This window comes from Hoplias malabaricus, chromosome 4 (genome assembly GCF_029633855.1).
Source record: "Hoplias malabaricus isolate fHopMal1 chromosome 4, fHopMal1.hap1, whole genome shotgun sequence".
In the NCBI taxonomy this organism is placed as follows: Eukaryota; Metazoa; Chordata; class Actinopteri; order Characiformes; family Erythrinidae; genus Hoplias; species Hoplias malabaricus.
The window spans coordinates 3,769,612-3,792,626 of record NC_089803.1 but is presented as its reverse complement, the minus strand read 5'-3'; the positions used below and the strand labels follow the sequence as shown (position 1 = coordinate 3,792,626).

General features: G+C 43.5%; 2 protein-coding genes across 2 annotated transcripts; both read left to right on the top strand.

Annotated features, from left to right (window-relative positions):
* Nucleotides 1-613: 613 nt before the first annotated feature.
* slc6a19a.2 (solute carrier family 6 member 19a, tandem duplicate 2) lies at nucleotides 614-11,384 on the top strand. The gene is made up of 12 exons (XM_066667750.1): nucleotides 614-812; nucleotides 2,954-3,094; nucleotides 5,715-5,852; nucleotides 5,953-6,134; nucleotides 7,630-7,740; nucleotides 8,302-8,414; nucleotides 8,511-8,639; nucleotides 9,003-9,159; nucleotides 9,671-9,875; nucleotides 10,066-10,225; nucleotides 10,608-10,770; nucleotides 11,145-11,384. The coding sequence occupies exons 1-12, from the start codon at nucleotides 614-616 to the stop codon at nucleotides 11,343-11,345; spliced, it is 1,899 nt and encodes a 632-aa protein (XP_066523847.1). The 3' UTR covers nucleotides 11,346-11,384.
* A 2,938-nt stretch (nucleotides 11,385-14,322) lies between these two features.
* slc6a19a.1 (solute carrier family 6 member 19a, tandem duplicate 1) lies at nucleotides 14,323-21,087 on the top strand. The gene is made up of 12 exons (XM_066667828.1): nucleotides 14,323-14,524; nucleotides 15,283-15,423; nucleotides 15,669-15,806; nucleotides 15,909-16,090; nucleotides 17,282-17,392; nucleotides 17,718-17,830; nucleotides 18,020-18,148; nucleotides 18,835-18,991; nucleotides 19,476-19,680; nucleotides 20,174-20,333; nucleotides 20,593-20,755; nucleotides 20,875-21,087. The coding sequence occupies exons 1-12, from the start codon at nucleotides 14,326-14,328 to the stop codon at nucleotides 21,085-21,087; spliced, it is 1,911 nt and encodes a 636-aa protein (XP_066523925.1). The 5' UTR covers nucleotides 14,323-14,325.
* Nucleotides 21,088-23,015: the final 1,928 nt, after the last annotated feature.

The window sequence follows — 23,015 nt, the reverse complement described above, 5'->3', positions numbered from 1 at the left end:
AGATTGATTATGATGTGAACAGGGATTGAGTATAGTGTGATTAGGGATTGATTATGATGTGAATAGGGATTGATTATGGTGTGATTAGTGATTGATTATGGTGTGATTACGGATTGATTATGGTGTGATTATTGATTGATTATGATGTGATTAGGGATTGGTTATGTTGTGATTAGGGATTGATTAAGTTGTGATTATTGATTGATTATGATGTGAATAAGGGTTGATTATGATGTGAATAGGGATTGATTATGGTGTGATTAGGGATTGATTATGGTGTGATTATTGATTGATTATGATGTGATTATTGATTGATTATGATGTGATTAGTGATTGATTATGGTGTGATTACGGATTGATTATGATGTGATTAGGGTTTGGTTATGTTGTGATTAGGGATTGATAGTGTTTATTTAAGGTGATCCCACCTCTCTTTTGTTTCTCTCTGTAAGTGCTGACCAGGACCTGGAGCTCAGAGAGTGGGAGGCATTTTCTCAGTGCTAAAGTTCACTGTCTGCTTCAAATGTAACTGCAGGAGACCACTCACCACAGCCTTACTGCAACATCACTGTGTGTGTATCCGTGTGTCTGTGTGTGGTCATATCTGGACAAGATGAAGCTGAAGCTGCCGAACCCTGGGCTGGACGAGCGAATCCCATCCTACGCGGAGCTGGAGAAGATGGAGGAGCTCCAGTCTGGAGATAGACCACAGTGGGACAACAAAGCCCAGTACATGCTGACCTGCGTGGGCTTCTGCGTGGGACTCGGCAACGTCTGGAGGTTCCCCTATCTCTGCCAGAGCCACGGAGGAGGTAACAGCCCTTTAATCATACTTTACTCTTATATTAGCCCTTTACTCAAGTGAGGACAAGACTTCGTTAAAGTTACAGTCAGTCTTTCTCAGCACCTACCGGCCCTTCATTCCAGAAGAAATGCTCTGTCAACACACTTTTGTCCATGCTGTGCATTTCCCAAATGAAGGGAAGGTGGAGAGGACATTAAACACTGAGTGTGTGGAGAAGACATGGAGACGCCTGGTTCCATTCACCAGCACTGGGGAGACGGTATGAGGGAATTTTGGAAGATGGGTGCAGATGCCCTGTAGTGTTTTAAAGGGTCAGAGTCCTCAGTTTTTGATGACAACAGCACGGGTTAATCATAATGTTGTATTAACTGCAGTGATGTGGTCATTGCAGAATCATTAAGGACATATGTCCAGTTAATCATGACCCTGACGGTCAGGGTTATTGAAGAGTGGACAGAAAGAGAGAGTGAGCGAGAGAGAGAGAGAGAGAGAGAGAGAGAGAGAGAGAGAGAGAGAGAGAGAGAGAGAATGAGAGAGAGAGAGAGAGAGAGAGAGAATGAGAGAGAGAGAGAGAGAGAATGAGAGAGAGAGAGAGAATGAGAGAGAGAGAGAGTGAGCAAGAGAGAGAGAGAGAGAATGAGAGAGAGAGAGTGAGCAATAGAGAGAGAATGAGAGAGAGAGAGAGAGCAATAGAGAGAGAGAGAGCAATAGAGAGAGAGAGAGAGAGAGAGAGAGAGAGAGAGAGAGAGAGAGAGAGAGGGAGATGTGCTGTGTTTACAGGAATCCTGAGGTTTTCACTGTCCTCTTTCACTACGTTTCCTCCTTCACCACGTTAATGGAGGGAGTCACAGAGACGGACAGAACTCTGCTGTCTTCTGCCTTCACTACCCTTTAATCTCACCCTTTAAAACCATCTCATTCTGAGGGGAAATATCTCAGAGGCCGAGACTCCAGTGCACTGGTCTTTGCTCTCAGGAAGACAAGCAAAATGCTGTGCCAAGTCGATTAGAGTCGTGTAGGTTCCATGCAGTGGAAAAACGGCATATGTGGACATAGTCTTGGCCCTGATGGTCTTGTACTAGCATGTATTTCAGTCTCAGACTAAAGCCCTACATCACGCTAACGTCATTCCGTTTCAAAGTCACATGGTCTTTCTGCAGCGGTTTCTCCAGGTGTTGTGTAAATGTACTGCTCTGTTTTACTGCTCTGTTTATCTTTAAAGTATTTAAGGAACTGACTCATTAACGCTGGTTAATCACTAGTCAGTCGATGTGATAAAACTGATCACACTCTCAGCTGAAGAAGATAAGACTCGTCCCTTTGATCAGAACACCAACACTGCTTTAATAAAACCTAACGCCATAATTACACCTACACTTTATTATACTATAAATACAGATCACCACAAGATTAAAACCACTGCTGTGTGAAGTTATACTGCCCCCTGTAAGGAGGGGGTGTATATCCGGCAGTGAGTGAACAGTCCGTTCTTGAAGTTGATTATTGGAGCAGGAGAAATGGTCGGTGTAAGATCTGAAGGCCACACTGTGATGGTTATAAAGTTATGGTTAGTCTCCAGAATTCAGATCTGTGGGGAGTTCCAGGTGTGCAGTGGTCAGTACCGACCCAAAGTGTTCAGAGGGAGGATGAGCGGTGACCGACAGGGTCCAGGGGACTGTAATCTCATTATAAAGCCCACTGTCTTTTCCCACAATTTCATTCTATTGGATTCTAGTGGGTGGGCCTAAGTCAGGCTTACATGATGACAGCTCAGACACCGATCCAATCAGATTTAGTGATACATCTGCATCCCTATCCCTCGATAAAGCCCCTTACTTCAGCACAGTCTGTCTCTACTCCGACTACTCCTTCTGGACAGAGTTAACACCAGGGCAGCCTCTGCCTTCACCACTGGATTCTCATCCATATTCTCACCTCTAGAAGCAGCACAGGGCCCTAACACTGCTCCCTGCTGCTGGGGGGTATTCTTTCAGCCAGACGACGTTTCTTTCTGCTCAGCGTATGGCGCACTGGTCACAAGAGGGATGCTGTGTATGTGTGTGTGTGTGTGTGTGTGTGTTCTGAACGTAGATCATAGATCCCACTGACCACAGTTAAAAGCAAAATATCTGTTCTTGTGTGCCTCAGGAGCGTTTATGATCCCGTTCCTGCTGCTTCTGGTTCTGGAGGGGATCCCTCTGCTCCATCTGGAGTTTGCCATCGGCCAGAGACTGAGGAAAGGCAGCGTTGGGGTCTGGACGTCCATTAACCCCTACATAGCTGGAGTGGGTGAGTTTGAATGTCTGGGGAAGAGTCCCAGAGAAGCCGTGTTGACCTTCTTACCTCCTTTTCTGGGTGTTGTAGGATGGCCCTCCCACTCCGCTCTGGGGGAATTAGAGTTGACTTCACTGGGGAGTGTGGGAAGAGTTAATGTACCCACTGTCTTTACTTCATTCCTAAATTAAATTAACTTCACATACACAAGATCTGAGCACAGGGATAGCTGCTAACAACTTGACAAGGGTTGGTTGGCCTTGACAGGATCCCTCAGTTCTTCCCAGGCTCTAGAACCTAGAAACTATGGATTTTGGACCTAGATTTGAAGAACACAGCATTAATCTGGGAGGGTGTACAGTTTCCTGCTAGATGCAGGGGCAGCTGTGGACTGAAGTTTCCTGAAGTGGGCTTGGGACTGGAAGATATGGGAAGAAAAAATTGGGGCAGTGTTAGTGAAGGAACAGCTCTTTCCCTTCCTCAAAATCCATGGCTGAAGTATCCTTGAGCAAGACACCCAACCTACAACTGCTCCCTGGATGCTGAGGTTGCTGCCTGATGATATGATTTGTGTGGGTGTTTGAGTGTTTGGGTGTGTGTGTGTGTGTTGTGTTCACTGCCATAAATGGCTTAAATGCAGAATCCCTGAGCTTCCATAAATGCAGTTAATTTTAAAATGACACTATTTGATAATTCATTCATTCATTATCTGTTACCCTTATCCAGTTCAGGGTCGTGGTGGGTCCAGAGTCTACCTGGAATCATTGGGCGCAAGGCAGGAATACACCCTGGAGGGGGGCACCAGTCCTTCACAGGGCAACACACACTCACACATTCACTCACACACTCACACCTACAGACACTTTTGAGTCACCAATCCACCTGCAACGTGTGTTTTTGGACTGTGGGAGGAAACCGGAGCACCTGGAGGAAACCCACGCAGACACAGGGAGAACACACCACACTCCTCACAGACAGTCACCCGGAGGAAACCCACGCAGACACGGGGAGAACACACCACACTCCTCACAGACAGTCACCCGCAGGAAACCCACGCAGACACAGAGAGAACACACCACACTCCTCACAGACAGTCACCCGGAGGAAACCCACGCAGACACAGAGAGAACACACCACACTCCTCACAGACAGTCACCCGGAGGAAACCCACGCAGACACGGGGAGAACACACCACACTCCTCACAGACAGTCACCCGGAGAAAACCCACGCAGACACAGGGAGAACACACCACACTCCTCACAGACAGTCACCCGGAGAAAACCCACGAAGACACAGAGAGAACACACCACACTCCTCACAAACAGTCACCTGGAGGAAACCCACGCAGACACAGGGAGAACACACCACACTCCTCACAGACAGTCACCCGGAGGAAACCCACGCAAACACGGGGAGAACACACCACACTCCTCACAGACAGTCACCCGGAGAAAACCCACGCAGACACAGGGAGAACACACCACACTCCTCACAGACAGTCACCCGGAGAAAACCCACGAAGACACAGAGAGAACACACCACACTCCTCACAGACAGTCACCCGGAGGAAACCCACGCAGACACAGGGAGAACACACCACACTCCTCACAGACAGTCACCCGGAGAAAACCCACGCAGACACAGGGAGAACACACCACACTCCTCACAGACAGTCACCCGGAGGAAACTCACGCAGACACGGGGAGAACATACCACACTCCTCACAGACAGTCACCCGGAGGAAACCCACGCAGACACGGGAAGAACATACCACACTCCTCACAGACAGTCACCCGGAGGAAACCCACGCAGACACAGGGAGAACACACCACACTCCTCACAGACAGTCACCCGGAGGAAACCCACGCAGACACGGGGAGAACACACCACACTCCTCACAGACAGTCACCCGGAGAAAACCCACGCAGACACAGGGAGAACACACCACACTCCTCACAGACAGTCACCCGGAGGAAACCCACGCAGACACAGGGAGAACACACCACACTCCTCACAGACAGTCACCCGGAGAAAACCCACGCAGACACAGGGAGAACACACCACACTCCTCACAGACAGTCACCCAGAGAAAACCCACGCAGACACGGGGAGAACACACTACACTCCTCACAGACAGTCACCTGGAGGAAACCCACGCAGACACAGAGAGAACAAACCACACTCCTCACAGACAGTCACCCGGAGGAAACTCACGCAGACACAGAGAGAACACACCACACTCCTCACAGACAGTCACCCGGAGGAAACCCACGCAGACACAGAGAGAACACACCACACTCCTCACAGACAGTCACCCGGAGGAAACCCACGCAGACACAGAGAGAACACACCACACTCCTCACAGACAGTCACCCGGAGGAAACCCACGCAGACACAGAGAGAACACACCACACTCCTCACAGACAGTCACCCGGAGGAAACCCACGCAGACACAGAGAGAACACACCACACTCCTCACAGACAGTCACCCGGAGCGGGAATCAAACCCTCAACCTCCAGATCCCTGGAGCTGTGTGACTGCGACACCACCATGCCGCCCACTATTTGATAATCTTCTGTGAGGGCCCTCACGGTAAAGTTGGAGTTCACACATATTGGCTCTTCCCTCTCCAGGTGTGGCGTCCATGCTGGTGTCCTACATGGTGGGAATGTACTACAACACCATCATCGCCTGGGTTCTCTGGTACTTCTTCAACTCCTTCCAAGACCCTCTGCCCTGGAGCCAGTGCCCTGTAAATGAAAACATGACAGGTACTGAGGAGGAGTATGAAGATGAGTTTGTGGCCTGGTTCTGGTACTGAAGCTAATTTCCACATCCCAGAGGCAAATCTTATTTTGTTGCCCCCTACAGGTCTGGTGTCAGAGTGCGCTCGGAGCTCTCCTGTGGACTATTTCTGGTACAGAGGGACCCTTAACACCACGACTACCATTGATGACTCTGGAGGACTGCAGTGGCCCATGGTGCTGTGTCTGATCGCGGCTTGGATGGTCCTCTGGGTCTGCTGTATCAGAGGTATTGAGACCACAGGAAAGGTAAGACCATAAATATTTAACCATTAAAACTCTCCTCAGGAATAATAGCAAGGCCTGTCTCCAGAGCCTCTCTGATGGCAACAGAGTTGTAAACAAAATGGGGCTCGCGATCAAAGTCTATGTTTTATGGTCACACTTTAGGTTTACATCCTTTATCTTCCAAGAGAAAAGGCTTCATGCCATAAAAGCAAGGTGTGTAAAAAAGCAGACATTCCTCAACACAGCTTAGTCACAGGGGACAAAGGAGAGTGCGATTCAGGGGATGGAAATCACACAAAACTGTCAAACTCATTCATCAAAGACAAATTAACACAGCAGGGGGCTTGTGCTCTGACCTGTGTGTAAACAAAAAAGTACCAAGGCAAAATCAGCTTCATTGTTCCATGAAAAGGATGCAAAAGGGTTCTCTAGAGTCATCTTCAGGTTGTCAATAAAAGCAGCATCTAGGAACGTTGAGGAGTAGAACCACAGTCAAGCAGAGAACGGCAGATTTAGGGCAATGTGTGGAGGCAGGACTATCTTCAACAGATTCTGGGACTCTGGAGAAATCTCTTTGAGATTCATTTCATGCACACACCACAAGGAAGGTCCAGTGCTGTTGTTACTTGTTTAAGGAAAACAATGTCTTCACACCATGTTCATAAATCAGACTTTGGGAAGTTACTTAGAAGCAATAGCATTTCAAGCCCCTCCTGATTAAAAAGAACTAAGCTAGAGTCAAGCTACTCATAGACAAAGGTGGTAAACTAGGCTACATGCTACATGCTACTAAGAAAGAGTGGCTAACAACATTGAATCTACTTCTAGGGGCGGTATTAAATGTATTTGTTTTAGCTTTAACACAAAACAAGAGCACAGTGTTTAAAACAATGTGGACATCTTTATGCAGTGCACTCCATTAAACCTTTTAATTTAAAAAGAGCCTACATTTATTTGTAATCCATTGAGAAACATGTGATATGAAGGCAGAGACAAAGTTTGAGATGGACTGCACCACAGTATCTCTAAAGTTAGATCCTGTCTGCAGTAAGAGGTTGTGTATAGTGAATGTAAAGTGAACGTATTTTGGATACTGCCAGCTGCCATTTACATCAGTTTCACAGTGCAAGGTTAAACTCTGCTCAGGAGGTGGCCCTGATGAATAAGTCCTGATGAATTAATATCTTACATATTTAGAGATATCCTCACAAACATCATCATCTGTGTTTCTTTCTGTTTGATTTATGTGTGAGAAAATCCACACCCCATGTTTTAACCTGTTTATCTTTAAACAGAAGTATAACTTTATGCATCAGTGGATTTTACAGATTATTACACGTTTTTAGACAGTGTTTTGACACTTAACCATTAGATAATTTTCAATCCTCTTGTAACCACCATTAACCCTTATTATGAAGAGTTGCTCATGGTTATTTCCCAAGAAATGCAGCATTGTTTAATTAAACAGAATTGATTATTTCTTCTTTTGTGTAGACTAACTGTGTTCCCTTTCCAGGCGGTGTACATCACCTCCACTCTTCCATATGTAGTTCTCACCATCTTTCTGATCCGAGGGCTGACTCTTAAAGGTTCCGTCAGTGGGATTAAATTCCTCTTCACTCCAGATGTGAGTTCCGCAGCAAAACTGTTGTTGCTGCAAAAACAAAAAAGAAAAACCTGAAAACAATATAAATCTAGTTCATTCACCTTAATTCTGCACTGATTTTGTTTGTTTCAAAATAATTTTATCCAGAAAATTTGTCATTCATTTAGCACAGATACCCCAGGTGGTTGCTAATATATTTGAAAGGAGTTGCTATGTTATCCCAGGTGGTTACTTTGTCACTAAGCCTTAGACAGTATTGAGTCTTGTCAGATCCCAAATGCTTAAACATTGTCAGTAAAGGAAAAGTGATGGAGTTCAGTGGGAATCTTACCTCCATCCTGACTTTTTTGGGGGGAAGTTGCAGGTGTTTCCTAATGTGTTTATATTTAAAACGTACAGTCCAGTAGTTCAGGGACATCCTTGGAAATCTGTTCTTAAACTTCAGTCATTAAATAAAACTTGAGACACCACACAGATATTAAACTGTTTTTGCTGCTGTTTACACAATGTTCCACTTTTCCAGAAACTGGGATGTACAAATATGTAAATATATGTCCTTGATTACTGGTTGTTCTCCCATAGTTAAATGAGTTGTTGAACCCATCTACCTGGCTGGACGCTGGTGCTCAGGTGTTCTACTCCTTCTCTCTGGCTTTTGGAGGACTCATTGCATTCTCCAGCTACAACCCCATCCAGTATGTCCAGCTTCACAGTAAAAAGATATGGAACCAGATGTCAGTCTATAACCAGAAATAAGAAAGTGATAATGATTGATCTGTGGTGTTTTTCAGTAATAACTGCGAACAGGATGCAGTCATCATCTCCATCATCAACGGCCTCACTTCTGTCTATGCGGCCATCGTCATCTACTCCATCATTGGCTTCAGGGCAACAGAAAGGTTCGACGAGTGCCTCGGAGGGTAGGTATTCACGCTGGAGACCACTGAGCTTGTATACATGCTGGAGGATGGTGGGTATGGATTCATACTGGAGAGTTGTGGTTACGTATTCATCAACAAGACTGGAGGTATGTTTTCTTATGGGAAGGTGATGTCCAATACCTTCAGAGTCAGTGGAGTCTATTTGTAATCCTGTATTGTAAAGTTCAATCAAGGTTACACTGTTCCACTGCTCCACAACCCAGACACTGATGGACACTTGTTATGACTGTGTCCACAAGTGGGAATGTTTCCACTTTGAAATCGCATGTTAAAAGTGCTCTATATAAACTGTTGGACCTATGATGTCAATCTGAATGGTAACCAAACCTCTTTTTGGAACAGGAACATCCTCACCCTCCTAAACGCATTTGATCTTCCAGAGGGTAACATCACTGAGAGCAACTACGAGGAAATCTTCAAGAGTCTCAACAGCTCTTCACCAGAAATCATCCAGAAACTGGACCTGAAGAGCTGTGACATGCAGGTTCTCCTCAGTCAGGTCAGAACCCACTACAACACTTAGAACATAAACAGAACTGATCCAGAAACCGGACATCAAGACCTGTGACATGCAGGTTCTCCTCAGCCAGGTCAGAACCTAGGAAATGTGTTTTCAAACTTAAAAATTCATAACAAATAGAGGGTTTTTAAACTTAACCATCCATGACTGGAGCAGGATCTCATGAAACCCATGGTCCAGACTACACACAGGTGTCTCAAACTGCATTGTCCAGTACAGGGAGGGAACTCTTGAAATGACATGGCCAGACTAAAAAGTATAAGACACAGTCCAGATTTGACACAAAATTCACAAACATAACGTTTCATCCAAGGCACATATTTGTAGAACTGAATTGTCCCAGTTGGACACAGTTGTCCACACCAGGCACAGCATTAAAAAACTTAGGTATCTGCACTAGGCTCTAAGCAACTGAGGGCATTCCCAAGAGTGATTCAGAGAAGTAAAGACAGCTAGAGTAAGAGTATTCATGCTGCGGTTCTCTATTCAGGGAGTGGAGGGAACTGGCCTGGCCTTCATCGTCTTCACTGAGGCAATCACCAAGATGCCCATCTCTCCTCTGTGGTCAGTGCTATTCTTCATCATGCTCTTCTGTCTGGGACTGTCCACCATGTTCGGAAGTGTGGAGGGGGTGGTGGTTCCACTTCAGGACCTCAACATCTTCCCCAAGAGCTGGCCTAAAGAGGCTTTAACAGGTAAGTAATACACAACCCACAGGAACTCAGCATCTTCCCCAATATCTGGACCAAACAGGCCTTAACTAGTACAGCACCCCGGGTCAATTACATCTCAGTATTTTCCCCAACTGCTGGCCAGAAGAGTCAGGTATTCCGACCTGAGTGTTGTCCCCTATAACACATGTCTTTGGATCTGTCTTTACTTCAGGGATCGTGTGTCTTGCCTCCCTCGCCATTGCTCTGATTTTCACACAGCGCTCGGGGGAGTACTGGCTTGCTCTCTTCGACAGTTTCGCCGGGTCCATCCCTCTACTCATCATCGCTTTCTGTGAGATGATGGCTGTGTCCTACGTCTATGGGATAGACAGGTGATTAGAGGCTTTCGGTCTCTGTCTGTGAGGAGTGTGTTGTGTTCTCCCTGTGTCTGTGTGGGTTTCCTCTGGGGTCTTCGATTTCCCCCCACACTCCATAGGTAAAGGAGCGAGTCGCTGCTAACCTTGTAAAGTAATGAAAAAAAATTCTACAAGAATACAGACCAATAAATAATTTATATAAACACCATTAAAATGAAAACAAATAAACCTGATTTAAACATGGCTGCTACCATGTGGGGGACCCAAGTCTACAGAGCATAACCTGGTCCATTCATAAACAGGACAATGTGGATATATTATGACGGTAAAGATAAATTATTGCTCCTTTAATAGACTGGCCTTTATCATTAACAGCTTTGTTTTGCTCGTGTTCCAGGTTCAATAAAGATATCGAGTTCATGATCGGACACAAGCCCAACTTCTTCTGGCAGGCTACGTGGAGGGTCATCAGTCCTCTCATCGTCCTCGTTATCTTCATCTTCTACCTCATCTCCACGGCAACCAAAGAGCTCACCTACATCGCTTGGAATCCAGCCTCGGTTGGTGGAGATGTTAAGTTTGTAGATGGTTTCTGTTGCCCTTTGGTTGTTATCTATTTAAAGATTCACAGTAAAAAATAAACAGTTAAAAAATAATTACAACTTATTGATATTAAGTATTTCAATATGAGGAATGAAACACTTTCAGCAAAAAGGATTCTGTAAAAGTACATTATTGTGCAATTAAAGTCCAAACGGCAGTGGTGTTAAAGTCCAGTTATGTTCCCTAAAGGTACATTACACTCTGTAATTTTACAGTCCTTATTTAAAAGCTGGGAATGCTTTCCGGTTCATTTTTTAACCTGCTAAGTTTGGCTATTTATCTGTAATAACATTTACACACACCTGTCTCACACTGCCCTCTCCTCTCCCAGGAGACCTTCCCCAACCTGGAGACACGGTCATACCCACAGTGGATCTACTTCATCATCTTCATCCTCTCTGGAGTTCCCATTCTCTTCATTCCTCTAATCGCTTTATACAGGTTCATAAAGAAGCGTTGTGGTGAACCAGGCTCTTCACAAGGAGAGCCACTGAGCACTGTTTCAGTTCAGCTAGAAATACTACAGGATTAAACAGAGGAGCCAAAAAGAACTGGAAAGAACCAAGAGAGTTCAACCCAGAATATATTGACTTTAGACAAAGAATTTGGCATCATTTTCATGTTATGAAGCAGATGTAACACTGACCCCTAGTGGCATGGAGCGTAATCTGGTTCATTTATGGGAGACTGAGCAGTTTAAAATTACATCTTGTGAAATGCACTTATTATAAACAATAATAAACACACTTAAACATTTAATTACTTTTATTTATTTACTTTATTTTAGTCAGTGTTTTTTCTAATTGTTGTTTGTCTCCAATAACATCTGTTAAAAACACTATGGTATAAGTGACTGGGTGAGTGTGTGAATACAGCATAGTATATATTATTTTCTTCTTAGCAATGACCTCCATATCAGGCTTTATAACCTTAATAAATATTAAATGGTATATTTAACCAATTAATTAATAAACTTAAATGTAACAATGCAAATAATGTGAGTAATATTTATTTGTTTGTACCTGTGGTTTTGGTCCAAATTATGTATGTTTTAATAAACTTGTGATGTGATATATACCTCTGAGTTGTTTTCAGTAGCATAATGATTTAAAAATAAAACACACACACAGATGGTTGAGTGGTTTTAGTGCTGGTCTGGCCTGTGTGCCCCATTTGAACAGACCACACCCACTCACATTTCCACTCACATCCAGGCCCACATTTCATCAGAGGCAAAGAGGCAGGAGAACACAGATCACCAGCAAACTAAGAGTCAACCACAGAGAACCACAAAACTCAGAGGGCAGTGTGTACTGCAGTGATGTACCCACGCTGGACTCTATAAGGGTCAGTGGGTCTTAGAGTAACCGCAGGTGCGAGTACTTGCTAAGGGGCCTAGCCGGGAAAAAACTAGAGCAAGACTGAGACATTGTCTTGAGGGAACTGTGGAGTTCAGGCAGCCCAGAAGAGTGAAAACATGGCATATGAATATATGATGACCAGCCAAAACATTAAAACCAGTGCTAGGTGTATGACATTTTATGTCATAGTTTGCTCCCTACTCTTAGACACATTAAATATGCTGTCTACTAGGATACCTTAGTCGTCCCATGATGCAATTCAAGCACAACTCCCGTCTATTTCACTCTTCTTCCAGAACAAAAAAAAAATGAAATAGGGATATAAAAGGGAAGAGCATAATCCATAGTCCTGACGTGCTGAGGTGACACCTGCAGCTGAGGTAGCTGAGCAGAGTGGGTGAGAACAAGCCATGATGCAATCTCTCTGTGATTATAGTGTCACAATAACCTGCCTGTCCCCATGACGTTGGTTAAAATGCTGCCAAATTAAACACATAAGTCAATGCCTACTTAGGCAGCTCTCTAGACAGAGCTCTAGTTACAATGCTGCCTGTCAATAAATAATATAACCGTTCTGGCAATGAAGGGTCAGGTCTTGGAGTTGATGCAGGAAGCTGAAAAATGAGGGGCCATAGGGATCTGAGCAATTTTGAGAGAGGCCACATTGTTTATAGGAGGGTCAGAACTTGGCACCAACAGAATGAATCCATGGACTCAAATCTGCCTTGTATGGACAGTCCAGGTGGGTGGAGCTGGTATAATGCTGTGGGGAGTGGTTTCTTGTTATGCTTTGGGCAGTTAATACCAATCAATCATTGCTCAAATGCTAAGGCCTGTCTGGGAATTGTTGCTGACTTTGTGCATGCCTTCTTGGCCACTGTCCACCACATTCTAATGGCATCTTCCAAATGAAAATGATCCACGTCATACAGCGGGAGTCATCAAAAACTGTCCATGGATGTGCCGATGGGTTCTTCGGTGGCCTTCCCAGTAGAACTGCGGTGGGACGTAGTAGAACAGGAGAACTGGAGCATGAAAGGAGCCCAAAGAAGCTCAAAACCTTTATATATTTTTCTACCACACACTCAGAATAAATGTTACGGTAGAGGTACATTATTGGATTAAATGCAGAGAACCAATTCCTCTGTGTGCAAGCGCAGTGGCCAGTAAAGTGATTCTAATTCTAATATCTGAAATCTTTCATAATAAAACTGTGTAAAATAACAGAACAGTATAAAAGTCCAGGAGATTAAACAGGGCATATGAAATTAACACAGTTTTTAAATCTATAATTATAATAAATTAAGGTACAATTATGTTCCCTAATTAAAGTTAAACGTTATGTTCCTTTAAGAATACCACCACAGAGAGAGTTTTCTGAGAGCTCGTAAAACTAAAGACTGCTTCCTTCCCGAGTACAGCTCATCGTTCTGAAGATAATAAAAGCCCTCTAAAGCAGAGTCAAGGCTGAACCGCAACCTGCAGCTGGAGATAATCCAGGCATGCAGGGCATTACGTATTAACGACAGTAAAGGTGCTGCTTGTTTTGTTCTTGCTGAGCAGACAGGAGTAGATCTGCTGATAACGTGGCCCTAGGGTTGAAGGGCAGTATTAATGAGGAACCCCAGCTCTTTTACAGCACAGTGTACAGTTCTGTCTCAGCAGCACTTCTCCTCAGTCCACAGCTGTGTCACAGCTAAGACCTGCAGAACTCTAAGGACCCTCAAGGAGTTTAGGGCACTCAGGATTCACAGGACTCTTGGGACTCTAAGGGTCTTCAACATCACTTCACCTCAGATTCTCAGATGCATAACAGCTAACACCCACAGTAACTTAAGGACCTGCAGGACCCATAGCAGCACTTCTGCTTCAGTCTCTGAGCTAAAAAACAGCTAAGACATTCAACTCAACCCTCAGCAGAAATTTGTGCCAGTCCATCAGCTCCATCACAACATAGATCTTTGGGACACCCAAGACCCTCAGGACCCTGTCAGCACCATAACAGTTAAGGACCTTCGGGACCTGTGGCACATCAGACTGTTGGCCCCATCATAGTGAGGACTCTGTCTGGTCACAGCAAGGCCCTAGAGACTCTGAGGACCATAAGAGTCTGCCAGCTCCATAACAGCAGGAACCCATAGGACCCTCAGGATGAAGCTGAAGCTGCCGAACCCCGGGCTGGATCAACGAATTCCATCCCATGACGAGCTAGATAAGATGGAGGAGCTCCAGTCTGGAGATAGACCGCAGTGGGACAACAAAGCCCAGTACATGCTGACCTGTGTGGGCTTCTGTGTGGGACTCGGTAACGTCTGGAGGTTCCCCTACCTCTGCCAGAGCCACGGAGGAGGTATCAGCCCTTTAATCATCTTTATTATTTTATTAGCACTTTAATCCTGCTCTAAATAACTGTGCCACAGACAAAGTCTGGGTTAACTCTACCACCTCTTGGATTCTGTTCAATTCTTGGGTAAATTCTGTGAATTCCAAATTTATTTCACTTAAGGTCTCTTTATAGCAGTATAGCAGAAATTTGTGGATATACCCAAGGAGCAGAGTCATGTGGGAGGCAGCCTGCGGGTAAAATGTTGGCCCCACCTAAGGGTGCCTTTTGGGGTCAGTGAAGGGAATGGGTGGGTTTAAATTAGGGTCCATCTGAGCTGTACATATATAATTACAGATATCTGAGCTATATATATATATATATACAGAGTTACTGTGCTGCCCATTAATTGGATATAGTCTGCCCACTTGGGTCCCAATGACAGCTCATGTACCAGCCCCACCTGAGCCCATCCTGAACCCAGCTAGCCCATGATCAACCCTGGGTGAGCCCTGCTAAGGTGCATCATTTGGGTTTATGGGTTAAATAGACATTTCAGAGATTCAAGGACTCTGCATTTCAAAGAGACATAATCTTTTGTGAATGATTAATAACTGGAAAAAAGTGACTGATGTCATGCACCTTATTTCTTCTCGGGAAATAAAGTCCAAAAATTATATTCCCTTGTGTTTTCAGCGTTATTCTTAGGTTTCTTCCATGTTTTCCTGGTCATAATCCCACACCATCCATATGTTATCCCTCTGTTGTTCTCACGTTCTTCCCAGGAGCGTTTATGATCCCGTTCCTGCTGCTGCTGGTTCTGGAAGGGATCCCTCTGCTCCATCTGGAGTTTGCTATCGGTCAGAGACTGAGGAATGGGAGCATAGGAGTCTGGAGATCCATCAGTCCTTACCTCACTGGAGTCGGTCAGAAAACATTTCACAACACATTCCTAACCACACTCGGAAACACACACACCTAAACACACTCCATCAGCGCTAATCATTTCAGCATGCATCCCCTTTCTCCCTTCTGTTGGTTCTACACAGCCACACACTGACTGGATCAAAGGATCAAAATCAGTTCCCCCTCACATCTTGCAGCTTGATCCGGTGCCTGGCTGTAAAACCTATTTGAATGATAACGTGATGTCCTCCCTCTGGGTTCTCAGGTATAGCATCCATGCTGTGCTCCTTTGTGGTGGGAATGTACTACAACACCATCATGGCGTGGGTTCTGTGGTACTTCTTCAACTCCTTCCAGGACCCGCTGCCTTGGAGCCAGTGTCCAATAAATGAGAACAGGACAGGTAACTATGTTTGAACGTATCCCTCTACATCCTGCAATTTATGGTTAAAGTGTGCTATAAAAATAATGTACGGTGGGATGAGTAGCTTGTAATCTTCTACAGGTCTGGTGTCAGAGTGTGCTCGGAGTTCACCTGTGGATTATTTCTGGTACAGAGAGACTTTAAACATCTCAGACTCAATCGAGGACTCTGGAGGGCTGCAGTGGTGGATGGTCTTGAGTCTGATCGCAGCTTGGATTGTTCTCTGGGTCTGCTGCATCAGGGGCATTGAATCCACAGGGAAGGTAAGTCTTAATACTGTCCTCCATTCTCATGCATTGCTGCAGGTCTGAAACCAGCCAGGACCGGGGTGTGACTTATGAGCCAGTGTTTCCTGCCTAGCCAGCTTAGTGTGTTTGTTTAACAGGTCAGGAGGGGTTGGTTTTGATAGGGTCCATCAGGCTATGTGGTGGGATTAGTTTGGAATGGGTCCATTATGGAGGTAATTGCTGGCTTGAGTTTGCTTTATCTGATATTGACCGAGTCTATGAGGTAGGGAAGGCTTGTTTTGGGCAAGTCTGTCAAGTAGGAGGGGCAAGTTTTGACCCAGTCAGTAAGGTAGAAGGAGCTGGTCTTGACCAAATCCATCAGGTGAGGTGGGGTTGGTTATGACCAGGCCTTTCAACTCAGGAGACACCATTTCCAGGCTGAGACTGAATTGTTTTGACAAGGTCAATAAGGTAAGGTCAGGACGGGCTGGTTTTGTCCAGATTCTTCCAGTCAATATGGCTTGGTACAGTTATAATCCATCTAGTACAGAGGTGTCCGTTTTCACCTTGTGAATCAAGTAGAGATGAGCCAGTGTTGATCATGTCTAACTGGAAAGGAGGGTCTGAATTTGAATGGCCCCATTAAGAAGGGAGGGCCTATAACATGTTCTCTCTGCATCCCTCTGACAACAAATACAACTAGACCTGCTCTACGGTGAAAACAATACTCTAGTGAAAATACTAATATTCCCAATATTTTAGAACATTGTGACTTTATTTCACTAAACATTCTGACATTAAACTGAAAAAAAAATTCAGATTTTATTTCTTGAAATCTTCTGACTTTAGTCCTGGACATTTTCATATTTAATCTCATATATTTCGGAGCTGATTCTGCATTTTCCTGATCATTTTTGTAGAGTATATTTGATGGCACCCCGCTTGAGAAAGGCTTGTCTTGTCTATCAGATGGTGAAGGGCCTGTTTTTTTACCCAGTCTGTGAGGTACAGAGGAGCTGGATCTGACCAGGTCCTTCAAGTCAGGGAAAGGTTGAATTTGACTTAGAGACCATCAGGTCTCTCAGGTTTCACTAGGTCTCTCAGTTGGAGACAGGTTAGGTTTGACCTGGCCAGGCAGATAGAAGTTGTTAACTTTGACTAGGACAAGGTTAGAAAGGGCTGGTTGGATATTTGTAACATTGCTAACAGTGTGTCTCCATGTTCTAGGCTGTGTATATCACCTCCACCCTTCCATATGTGGTCCTCACCATCTTCCTGATCCGAGGGCTGACTCTGAAAGGCTCCGTCAGTGGAATTATATTCCTCTTCACTCCCAATGTAAGGATTCAGCCACAATAGATATATAATCTCTACAGTAACACATTAAGTGGAGCAGCAGACAAGACTTGTATAAATTGGAAGAGCTATCAAAATGGTTAGGGACGTTGGATTGTTGTTTGTGGTCCAGAACCTTATGTTCATGTGCAGGCAAAATGCCACCTAATCCTCACAGCAATGTTCCAGCCTCTCTAAGCATTCCAAGAAGAGTAGAGGCTGTTAGTGCAGTGAAGAGGAGCACACTCCTGATGAATGAATGCCCCTGGGTTGAGGAGTGATGTTGGAGGTGTAGGTGTAGTTACCTGTGCTATACCTGTGTGTTTAGGTGGATGAACTGATGAACCCGAGCACCTGGCTAGACGCAGGTGCCCAGGTGTTGTTCTCCTTCTCACTGGCTTTTGGAGGACTCATCTCCTTCTCCAGTTACAACCCAGTACAGTAAGTGCAACCCAACCCAGTTCTGATTCGTTTCTCGAAATCCATTTATTGTAATAAGAATTTATTTATGTAAGTGAAGGGATTACTTAAATAGCCATGTGTGTGAGTTAATGACTTGCTGCCAGCTCCAGATTCAGAAACTCAGGAGGTTGTTGTGTGGTCAGATGTAATTTTCCACTGTGTCCACAGCAACCACTGTGAAAAGGATGCTGTTATAATCTCCATCATAAACGGCCTGACCTCTGTCTACTCGGCCACGGTCATCTACTCTATCATTGGCTTCAGGGCCACCGAGAAATACGACGACTGTTTGGACAGGTGGGTCCTCAGACTTGTAAACCTTCACCTTAAAGGTGCAGTCAGTCATTTGTACCAGCAGAACAACTCTCACAACATCTTTTGTCACTGAATAAACCACAGAGTGTGGGAACCTTTATCACATCCAGGGCACTGTCACAGTAAAATCTGTTTCACTTTAGTTGTAGCTCTACGCAGTTCTGCATACTTTGTTAGCCCCCTTTCTTTCCCCCCTTGTCTTCAATGGTCAAGACCACCACAGAGCAGGTATGATTTGTTTGGTGGATCATTGTGGATCAGACACAGCAGTGCTGCTGGAGTTTTTAAACCCTGTGTCCACTCTCTGTCCACTCTGTGAGACACTCGTCCCTCGTTGGTCCACCTTGTAGATGTAGAGTCAGAGACAGTAGCTCATCTGTCGCTGCACAGTGTGTGTCCTCTCGTCCTCTAGTCCTTCATCAGTGACACAGGACGCTGTCGGCTGGATGTTTTTGGTCGGTGGACTGTTCTCAGTCCAGACACTGAGGGGTTTAAAATCTCCAGCAGCACTGCTGTGTCTGATCCACACATGGGGAATTCTATGCTGAAGACTAGAAGACTATCCAGGTTCTGATAACCACAGATCAACAGGAAATGCACTGTGTTTCACTGATTTGTAAAGTGCTACCGCTATGTCAGGTCCAGTCACACTTTCTCCATCTCAACAGGAACATCCTCACCCTCCTGAACACATTTGAGCTTCCAGAGGGAAACATCACTGAGAGCAACTACACAGAAGCCCTCAACCTCCTGAACAGCTCCTCACCAGGAGTCATCCACAGCCTGAACCTCACACACTGCGACTTGAATACATTCCTCAGTGAGGTACTGCCCATAACCAGAGCTCTCACACACATTCTCTCCCACACACACTGGCCTCACAGAGTTTCTGGGAGTTCCCAGTATAGTCTACATATTACTAAAATTTGTTTCATGAGCTCATAAGGAATATCTACAATGTTTAGACCCATTCCAGGTCCCAGGGACGTTTCTGGGAGGCCTACATTGTTGTTTTATTAATCATAAAAAATAAGGTACAATTGCTCTTTTTTTGGAAGCTGTGGGTGAAGGGACAGCCTTCTCCTCCCTCAACCTCTACAATTAAACATTCAGAAGTAACATATTGTTACAATTTCAAATAAAAGCATGCAAATTCATGTACTTTTTCTATCAAATCCAGCTGCAAGTATATTTTTGATGATTTCCTGTTTATAGTTGGGTTAAGCGTGTAGGTGGATAGAGCAGATCTGTGGTTCCTCTTGGTGATACCCAACTCAAAACAAAGTACCTTTTCTTTTTTTAACTTCAGGGAGTGGAGGGAACTGGCCTGGCCTTCATCGTCTTCACCGAGGCGATCACCAAGATGCCCATCTCTCCTCTGTGGTCAGTGCTGTTCTTCGTCATGCTCTTCTGTCTGGGACTGTCCACCATGTTCGGTAACATTGAGGGCTGTGTGGTGCCTCTGCAAGACCTCAACATTCTGCCCAAGACTTGGCCGAAGGAAATTTTTACAGGTAAGTTCATGACACAGGGAAGCAGTCCAAACCAAAAGTGATTCATGATGAGGCAGAGTTGAGTTTTTGGTGTCACAGTCAAAATTGAGTCTTCAGTCCCTGGGATATATGTTCAATACTTGTCCATGTTACCCAACACCAGACAAATAATCTTTTTTTTTTTTTGGATGGTCCAACATGGCCTTAACAGTACAACATTCCAGGTTCTGGGGTGTGGATGTCAATGTAGTCTTGAGCTTTTTGGTTGCAAGTCTGAATCACCTCTCAAGTTTTCAGCTGAGAATGTGCCTCATTTTTAGCTTGAGTCTCAGTTGAAATGCAAGTCCATCAAGTGTCTGACTCTGAAATTCAAGTTTTAAAAATGTTAAGCTGCAAAAGACTCTGACTCTGGTACCATCCCTGTTTGACATGTTTACATTAAAAAGAACAATAACTATGACTCTAAGACTAACATCTGGTTGGAAGACGAGACGCTGATTTGTTTGGTCTGTAGGTCTGACCTGCCTTGTGTCCTGCATCATCGCACTCATATTTGCCCAGTCATCTGGAAACTACTGGCTGGCTCTGTTTGATGCATTTGCTGCTTCTATCCCACTGCTGGTTATCGCATTCTGTGAGATGGTGGCTGTGGTGTATGTCTACGGTATTGACAGGTAGGTGTTTTTTAAATTCAACACAGATCTGGAAAGTGATTTCTGGCAAATGTTAGGGGGCGGTGCACAGGGGCGCTCAGGGTGGTAGAGAGACAGTGACACTTATTACCCTTGGGATACATAATGGACACCTATGAGTGAGATGTGCCTAGCCCCAGGGAGCTTCTCTAAAAAAGTCCAGTGTAGTGTAAGCCCCATGTCTATTAGGAACCTGATCGAAAGGATGACACTGATAATATTCTGGACTCTCTCCTGACAGATTTAACGAGGACCTGAAGTTCATGGTAGGTCACAAACCCAATATTTTCTGGCAGGTGACCTGGAGATTCCTAAGTCCTCTGATCCTGCTGGTCATCCTCGTCTTCTACTTCGTCACCACCATCAGCAAGAAGCTGACTTACATCGTGTGGGACCCGCAGTCGGTAAGCAGGGGTTAAATGAACATGTTCTGTAGAGTTCCTCTTACTCAGTTGGTCACAGGTTGGTGCTAAATGCTGTATAAACTCTAGAAAATATCCCTGCTCTCTTTATTCCACTGCAGCCTGTTTTCCCGACTCTGGCTGAGCTGACATATCCCGACTGGATCAGCGGGATCATCTTCATCCTGGCCGGAATTCCCTGCCTCGCTATTCCAGGAGCAGCCCTGTTCATGTTCCTGCGAAAACGCTGCTGTGGAAAAGAGCCGGGTTTTTCAGAACTCAGACTCAGCACCATCTCAGACAAAGTGCCCATGGTGGTCAACACAATAAACTAATAACTAATAACAATATGAACATCAAAAAACATTAACAACAACCACAATAATAAAATGACCTGGAGACCTCATCTCAGGTAATGTCTTTCTGATATATATACTTTGTTGTTTTGTATTTGTTTTTTATTCAATAATTTTAATATTTGCAGCAAAATTAGCAAAACGTGATTGTTAATTTATGAATGAACACAGTTTAATAAAAGTAAATATGTAATTATTTTATAAATCTAAAAAACAGCAACAAATTAGCCTGTAATGAACTAGAAATTAAAACACAGTAAATACGAACAATTAAAGAAAAATAAAATATGATATTTTAAATATATAAATAATGTTATAATTAATAGTTAAACTCAAGTATATATTCTGTAAAATGCAGAATTTTACATACACAATATGCAGTAATCTGTAAATGTTTAGATATTATTTTATTTACATCTTAAATATTAATTACCATAAATACTATAGTAACTTTTGCATTTGGTAGACAAATATATTTGGAATAACAAATGTTATTCTGTTTTTTTTCTAACCTTAATGTAAGCTAACCTAATGTTTTAATTATGTACAGACTGGTTTCTGTTGGGTTTTACTCATTTCTGTAAGGTGGCATTTTTCTGAAATATCTGAATATTTGGGATAAACATTTTTATTAAGTATTTCTAGGGTATTGATGTTTTTTTGTTTGGATTTATGTGTTCTTTTCCTGTCTTATCTCATGGAACTTCCTTTATAATTTTGATTTTGCTCAGTTGTATAGCACTTTGTATAGATTTGGGTTTCGAAAATGCACTAGAAATAAAACAAAATTAAACTGAATTGAATAGTTTTGGTTAGGTTTTTATTCAATTCTGAAATGTAGGATTTGTTTTGACTGGGGTCTTATTCAATTCTTCAAAGTTGGGTTCTTATTTCTGAAAAGCGTGATTAGATTTAGTTGGGTTTTATTAAATGAGGAAAGGTAGGATTAGAGTTAGTTGAGGTTTAACAATGATATTAAATGTTTAAGGTGAACATATGATAATATCTGATATTGTAACGTCTACATAATTTCCTAATCTTATCTTTTACTGTGGAGTAATCCTACTTTGAGATAAGGTTTCTTGCTAGATGCCAAGACAGAATTGTATTTCGGAGCTGTACTGGAAACAATAAAAGCATTTTGAACTTTGCTAAATTAATTCTGACACATGGTGCGATGCTAGCAACATTTCCATGAACTTTGGACACTGTACTACAGATTGTCTGTAGTGTTTATGAATTATACATATAATTATTATTTTGTTTATGGTAAAGTCGGAAATAATTTTGGTCCTAAATTCTGATTTTTTTTTTACTTATTTAGTTTTTTCTTGTTTTTTGAAGATGTACTTGCATTAAAAATGTAATATGTTATATCTGTTGTTTCCCTTAGTTATCTCTGTATTTTTATTTAATACTTAAATTTAATTTAAAGTAGTTAGATTTTCATTTCCATAACTCTGACTGTGCGTGTGTTGAGCTGCAGGTGAGCAATTCACCACCCTCTTCTTGCAAAAATTGAGATTACAGACAAAACAATGGCTGCTTTCTTCATATTGATTCTGTACACTGACACAATTGTGTATTGATGAAGATAGGAAATTATGTCATTTTCAGGTTAAAATATAATACCAACGTTTCATCCAAAATGCTTTTCAGGAGTTTTATTAAAGAAAATATAAAAAGCAGAATTCAGTGGCTACTGGAAAAAAAACACCAAACATTAGTCAAATCTTTTAGAAGAAAGCACTGAAACACTGGAAATGTTCTGATTTATATAGGCTACCTGTGGTGGCCTTTGGAGACAACTGGGAACTCAGATCAGTACAAGAATTTACTCTCATCTGCAATTTTAAAATTGTGGTGGTCACAAGCAAGTTTACAAGTTAAACCTGGGCTCCTATGAT

What these genes read in the sequence shown, in the direction of transcription:
- slc6a19a.2 (XM_066667750.1), top strand. Translation starts at nt 614, where the DNA reads ATGAAGCTGAAGCTGCCGAACCCTGGGCTGGACGAGCGAATCCCATCC. An exon ending in GTATTGAGACCACAGGAAAG is followed by an intron (nt 6,135 to 7,629) that starts GTAAGACCATAA and finishes TTCCCTTTCCAG; the next exon opens with GCGGTGTACATCACCTCCAC. An exon ending in GCCTAAAGAGGCTTTAACAG is followed by an intron (nt 9,876 to 10,065) that starts GTAAGTAATACA and finishes TCTTTACTTCAG; the next exon opens with GGATCGTGTGTCTTGCCTCC.
- slc6a19a.1 (XM_066667828.1), top strand. Translation starts at nt 14,326, where the DNA reads ATGAAGCTGAAGCTGCCGAACCCCGGGCTGGATCAACGAATTCCATCC. An exon ending in TACGACGACTGTTTGGACAG is followed by an intron (nt 18,149 to 18,834) that starts GTGGGTCCTCAG and finishes CCATCTCAACAG; the next exon opens with GAACATCCTCACCCTCCTGA. An exon ending in TCGTGTGGGACCCGCAGTCG is followed by an intron (nt 20,756 to 20,874) that starts GTAAGCAGGGGT and finishes ATTCCACTGCAG; the next exon opens with CCTGTTTTCCCGACTCTGGC.